Below are 7171 nucleotides of genomic sequence, written 5' to 3' on the forward strand. Positions count from 1 at the left end.
CGCTAACATCAAAGTGGTGACCCGATCCTGCAGGTTCATGCTCTACAACATTCGCAGAGTACGACCCTACCTTACACAGAAAGCGGCACAGGTCCTAATCCAGGCACTTGTCATCTCCCGTCTGGATTACTGCAACTCGCTGTTGGCTGGGCTCCCTGCATGTGCCATTAAACCCCTACAACTTGCCAGAACGCTGCAGCCCGTCTGGTGTTCGACCTTCCCAAGTTCTCTCATGTCACCCCGCTCCTCCGCACACTCCACTGGCTTCCAGTTGAGGCTTGCATCTACTACAAGACCATGGTGCTTGCCTACGGAGCTGTGAGGGGAACGGCACCTCCTTACCTTCAGGCTCTGATCAGACCCTACACCCAAACGAGGGCACTGCATTCATCCACCTCTGGCCTGCTAGCTCCCCAACCTCTACGGAAGCACAGTTCCCGCTCAGCCCAGTCAAAGCTATTTGCTGCTCTGGCACCCCAATGGTGGAACAAGCTCCCCCACGACGCCAGGACAGCGGAGTCACTAACCACCTTCCGGAGACACTTGAAACCCTACCTCTTTAAGGAATACCTGGAATAGTATAAAGTAATCATTCTACCCCCCCCCCATTTAAACAAAAAGTGGTTGTCCCACTGGCTATCATAAGTTGAATGCACCAATTTGTAACACGCTCTGGATAAGAGCGTCTGCTAAATGATGTAAATGTAAAAATTAATGGTTGCTGAAGTGTGGTTTGGCGTGCCAGTGAAGTAGGAGCTTACTATTGCATTGTTACACATTATAATGTACCAGACATACGTTTAACCATGCAGACCACCAAATGCACAATGGATATGAATTACACAGTTCTATAAAATAACTAAACAGAACAGAACAACATATAACCTGCAACAGCTATTGTGTAATATTGCTCTATCATTTGCTGTGTGTTGTCATCCAACATGTATTTTTGACAATGTCCCATGTCAATAGTTATATTTCCAATATAGTTTTTAAAGTTTTAGTTGTCATGCCCTTTGCCAATCCTAAATGAAAAAAAATGTGTGGTCAGCACTCCCCTAAGCAGGTAATGATTACATTCTTCAAATATGGGGGCTTGCCAGTACCAAACAAACATGTCAAAGTTCAACCCCTGATCAATCCCAAATGAACCACACACAGTATATAAAGTGAATTCGGTACAGATTAAGACCCCAAAGCTGCTGTCTGGAAGGGTGAGTAGGCTACTATAATGCTATCCATCTCTACACTGGGAGATTTGTACTGGTAACTGGCTCTATAGCTTTGGGCCCGTTTTCCCAAAAGCATCTTAAGTTAAGGCTAAGATCATCGTTAGAACCTTCGTAGGATCATAGTTACATTTTCGAGCTGTTTCCCAAAACGATCATTACTAAAGTTGCACTTGAAAAAGCTTGTTATTTACCGCCTGCCTCAGACGACTCATAGAACAGCTAAAAGTGTGTAAAAAAAATTAATAAAGGATATTTCATGCTGAAACCCTCATATTAAACACCAATGGTATTCACTAAGTTGATGGTTTATATTTAGGATAATGTTTTACAGCTTGATTTTTAAATCATCTTATTTAATCATTTCATATATTTTACATGTGATAAGGCCAGAGAGAGAGCCAGAGATAATTACAGACACTTTTGATAATCTGAATTACCCAAAAAGGCCATAAATGTCTTGTGATAGATTACATACAATTCTTGAAAGATACCAAAATTCTGGTACTTTACTGGTAAACTTCGAAAGTTTCCAGTAATATACCCTCCCTTTACAACCCTACTTGTAATATTGAGTTGCATTTCTATCGGGAAACCGGGCCCTTTCCCAAAAACATCTTAAGGCAAAGTTCATCATTTGAACCTTCGCAGCAGCATCGTTATGTCTGCGATCTGTTTCCCAAAACCTTCCTTACTAAAGTTGCACTTGTAAACGCTTGTTATTTACCTACTGTCTCAGACCACTCATAAAACAGCTAAGTGCGTCGTTAGATGATTTTTTGCCCTTCTGAGGACTTTATTCACAAAAGATCTACGCTAAACATAGAATCAAGATGTTTATCTGTCTGATCGTGACAGACGATAACTTCCAAACGAAGTTGACTAGAAATACAAAGTTGCCAAAGTCTTTGCAATTATTACAAACAAGTGAAGGATAAGAAAATGCTTAAAATGAAAACCGAGATGACTGCATTAAATTATAAATAGGCTACATGTACATATATATTTGAATCATATTGAAATCAATTTCATGTTCAATCAACTGAGTTCTGTTTTTGCCTCAATATATTTCATGTGTAACAACTTGTGCGCAATGATGTGACCAATCTGTGATTAAGAGCATAAGAAGCCGCCTCAATATTTGTTGCCATATGTATTAATATCTCTCTAAGGGCTGATCCGTTGTAAGTAGTGTGGAGTAATAATGTTAAGGTAAGATTTAAATGAGGAAAGCTGATCCGACAGCAGCGCTGCTTTTCTTTCGTACCTATCAGTATCGAAACATGGTCTAACGACACACTTAGCGAACGTTCTCTCTGCGTAGTGTTTTGGGAAACGCACGTTACATCTTTGGCCGTTGTAGGAAAGATGAATCGTTAAAACACTCCTAAGCATAAGTTCCACCCCTATCAGGAAACTAGGCCCTGTTAAAGGTCGTCTCCAAACATAACATGGTCTCAGAGCATTTCGTATTATTCTGTATGTAAATCAGAGACACTTTGTTAAGTATGATATGTTATGTTTCCTATGGTATGTATTAATTTGTGGATGTCCATCATCCATTTCGTATGATATGTTACGAATTACAATTTGTATGAGATGTTACGAATTACAATTCATACAAATTTTATGAATTTGCAAAACGTACAATATGTTACGAATTTGTAAAAGATATGTTATGAATTCCAACTTGTTGCGGCTAATGTTAGCTAGGTGCAAAACGCTAACGTTAAATAGCTGGCTAACATTAAGATTAGGAGTTAGGTTAAAGGGTTAAGGTTAGGGTTTGGAGAAGGGTTAGCTAAAAGGGTTAAGGTTAGGGTTAGCTAACATGCTAAGTAATTGCAAAGTAGCTAAACAGTAGTAAGAAGTTGCTAATTAGCTAAACTGCTAAAGTTGTCCATGATGAGATTCAAACACGCAACCTTTGGATTGCTAGACGTTTGCGTTATACACCCACCTTCCTTTCACCTTAAGTAACCTTCTATCTTATGTAACCATACCAAACGTAACATATCATACTAATTTGAGTGTCCCGGATTTATGTTCACTATGTTACGTCTAGTCTATGAGACCAGTCTGCCAAACATGGTTCACTGGATTTGTCTGGTGTGACTGTGAGGCCCACTAATTGATAAACTAAAGGCATTATTTACCTTAACTAGGAGTTAAAATGTGTTTGATTGCCAGAATGACTAAGAATGAGCCAATTTACTTCAGGAAACATTCAATTACAAGAGTTTGAAAAGCCAGTAGCTCTGATGGACCAGTGTTGGAGACCACAGAATACGAACATAACAGAATGAGAATACTGATGTGGGAAGATAAAATGTAGTGTAGTTCAATTGCAGGTTTGAGATGAACAGTAAAGAAAGTGTAAATGTTACATAAAATAAATACTATTTTCTGAGGTTGTTGTAGACTACCCTGCCCCATCTCTTGGCAAAATATGTGTTCTCTGTTTCCCTTTGTCTCCACTGGAACGTTCTAGAAGCCCTGACGTGTTCCAGTCTACCTCAGGGGCATAGAGTGATGTAATAATGTGACTGTTAATTATGTGTGGTGAAATTGAACATGTGACTGTCATGTGTAGTATCTATGTGAAGCTTATACTTCCAGAAGTATTTTGATGTAATCTGTATGGAAGTATAATGTATAATCTTATCTCATTGGTCAATGTGGCAAACAACTCTGGTTTGAAAAAGTAACACTTCCAGGTAGATTTAAAAGGAATGATTTGGCCACCATCGTTTGTTCTCTTCTTCTTATCCTGCAGATCCTGGAGGATTGAACAGTATGCTCTCCCTTTCTCTCTCACCCTCATTAATGATTTACAATATGCAGTATGCCACAGGCCAGAAAGTTCTACCAAGTTGTGTACCCAGATTCAATGGGTTTAGCCTATATCATTAATTGAAATGACCATTGAATAGCGGTACATCTTCCAGATAGTGACATTAAATGTGGTGACTATTGCGGAATCGAAACCAAATTGATTGACTAATGCTATTTTTTAAAACTTTGTGATAGTTGACAACATGAGGACAGCCCTGTGTTTGTGGATCGTTATGGCAGTGCTTTGCCCGGGAGAGGTCAGAGGTCACAAAGGTAACGGAGGTGACCGCCACCACGGTCACGGGCGCGAGCATGGTGGTGGGCACGACCGCGACCATGGTGGTGGGCGCGACCGCGACCATGGTGGTGAGTGCGACCGCGACCATGGTGACAGGCGCGACCGCGACCATGGTGACAGGCGCGACCGCGACCATGGTGACAGGCGCGACCATGGTGACAGGCGAGACCACGACCATGGTCGAGACCACGACCATGGTCGAGACCACGACCACGGGCATCATCACCATGAGCCCAGTGACAACAGCACTAAACCAGTGATCCAAGGAAACGGGGAGTTTGCTTTCAGCCTGTACAAGCAGCTGGTTGTTCAGCCTGACAACCAGGGCAAGAACGTGTTCTTCTCCCCGCTGAGTGTGTCCCTGGCCCTGGCAGCTCTGTCCGTGGGGGCCAAGGGTCAGACCCACCAGCAGCTTTTCACTGGTCTGGGCTTCAACAGCAGCCTACTGACCCAAGAACAGGTGGACCAGACCTTCCAGACCATCCTCACACGGCTCAACCAGAAGAAAGGAGTGAACCTGACCATAGGAAGTGCACTTTTCCTGCAAAACACCTTTACACCACGCCCCAAGTTCCTCGAGGACATGAAGCGCTTCTACCTTTCTGAGGGTGTCACAGTCGACTTCACCAACACTGCTAAGGCCATCGATACAATCAATACATACGTGGGGGAGAAGACCAAAGGCAAGATAGACAAGTTAGTCAATGATCTGGACCCAACCACTGTCATGTACCTCCTCAGCTACATTTACTTCAAAGGTAAGAGGATATTGCAAACTATAAGACAAAATAACAATAATAAAAAAATGTAATAGGGTCCTTGAAATGAAGTAGAGTTCACGTCTTTGATTGATGCAGATCTTGTGTACACGTAATTCCTTCTAACTGTCAATATGTCTTTTTGTCTCTGGGTGTTGTTTGTGTTATTGATGCCATTGTACCTTTTGGCTGTATCGCCTGCTGAATCTTGCTGGGTCTCCCTCAGAAAACCACTTTTGGTCTGGTAACCTTTACTCACCACATCACACCCTGAAATGTTTTACGATTTTCTAATTCCCAAGGAAAATGGGAGATACCTTTTGACCCTGAAGACACGAAGGAGGACACATTCCATGTGGATGAAAACACCACTGTTCCGGTCCAGATGATGAGCGTGGAGAAGAGGTTCTCTGTCTACTACGACCAGGAGATCTCCACCAGTATCCTGCATCTCCGCTACAACGACTCAGTGTCCATGATGCTGGCGCTACCAGAGAAGGGACTCGCTAGTCTGGACAAGGTCATATGCCACAACCACATCACCAAGTGGCACAGGTGGAAGAGGGCCAGGTATGACCCGTCTTAATCATTAAGCATCACTCTCATAAAACTAATAAAACGTTGGGTGGGTAAAACAACCACATATCACAATCATTGCAAGTAAAACCTTCTTCCTGTCCATGTTTATCTTTAGGGAATACCAGGTGCATGTTCCCAGGTTGTCCATCACCACAACATACTCCCTTAAGGACATCCTGAGTGGAATCGGAATGCCGGACATATTCAGTGATAGAGCTGACTTCAGTGGAATATCAGAGGAACTGAAGGTGGCTGTCTCAGAGGTGGGGAACCCATTCACTCTCAGTGATTCATAAAGACATAAATATACAGGGAAACAACAGACAACTGCAACAGCAACGCACTAACCTCTAGAGCACGACCATGTAATGACAGCCTTAATGTTACTGTCATTTTCAATTCGTAGTTTTATCCCTGCCTTTTCAGGGAGCCCCTGAAAGCTCTATCTGGCTCCCCAGGGGTCCCGGGAGAATCACTGCCCTAGAACATACTATGTGTATTCGCTATGTGAACAATGTGAACTAGGCCTATGTACTGAACATCAGACTGCATTGTGTGGTTATTTTCAGGCAGTGCACCAAGCCTCCTTGGATGTGGATGAGGCTGGAGCGACCGCAGCAGCTGCCACAGGTGTGGTCCCTATGCCCCTCTCCTCCCGACACACCCCTGTCTTGAAGTTCGACCGTCCATTCATGATCTTTGTCACGGACCGGGAGACCAAGAGTATTCTCTTCATGGGCAAGATCATCAACCCAGCCAACAAATAAATCCGGTGCTATGTAAAACCAGTGCTGCAGAAAACATGTGCTCTATAAAAGCTGTGGTCTATAATCACAAATTGAAATCTAAGTGCTGTTGTTAGGAAACCAGTAAGCAAACCCATCCAAACTCCTCTTGGTCAATCTAGCCTGGGAAGCTAAAGTTAACAAGCGTATACATCCTCTGTATTTACTTTGCTGGATATTTGTACAACTATTAAATACATATCACCATTTGCTGCCAGTCTTTCTTCTTATCTTTTGGCTCTAGGCCTAATAAAGCATGTTACAGAATTTGGACACATACATGTTCTTGCAACGTTTCCATGAAACGTGTCTAGAACATTAATATCTTATCTTCTGAGAACATGGCAACAATGTTCTATGTATGTTTGGTGGGACTTTGATGGAATATTTTCCTAACCCACAGAAAACTGGACACATGAATGTTCTTGCAATGTTCCCATGAAACGTGTCTAGAACATTAATATCTTATCTTCTGAGAACATGGCAACAATGTTCTATGTATGTTTGGTGGGACTTTGATGGAATATTTTCCTAACCCACAGAAAACTGGACACATGAATGTTCTTGCAATGTTCCCATGAAACGTGTCAAGAACATTAATATCTTAAGTTCTGAGAACATGGAACCACGTTCTGGGTAAGTTCTAGTTGACATTAAGGGAATGGTCTCTTGGAAACATTCCTTGCA

General features: G+C 42.4%; 1 protein-coding gene across 1 annotated transcript; it reads left to right on the forward strand.

Moving 5' to 3' along the window:
* Positions 1-3248: 3248 nt before the first annotated feature.
* On the forward strand, positions 3249-6693 carry LOC121584557 (alpha-1-antitrypsin-like). Its single transcript, XM_041900506.1, has 5 exons — positions 3249-4023; positions 4260-5120; positions 5423-5690; positions 5815-5962; positions 6269-6693. The coding sequence occupies exons 2-5, from the start codon at positions 4268-4270 to the stop codon at positions 6464-6466; spliced, it is 1467 nt and encodes a 488-aa protein (XP_041756440.1). The 5' UTR covers positions 3249-4023; positions 4260-4267; the 3' UTR covers positions 6467-6693.
* The last annotated feature ends 478 nt before the right edge of the window (positions 6694-7171 follow it).

This window comes from Coregonus clupeaformis, chromosome 16 (assembly GCF_020615455.1).
Source record: "Coregonus clupeaformis isolate EN_2021a chromosome 16, ASM2061545v1, whole genome shotgun sequence".
NCBI classification, from domain to species: domain Eukaryota; kingdom Metazoa; phylum Chordata; class Actinopteri; order Salmoniformes; family Salmonidae; genus Coregonus; species Coregonus clupeaformis.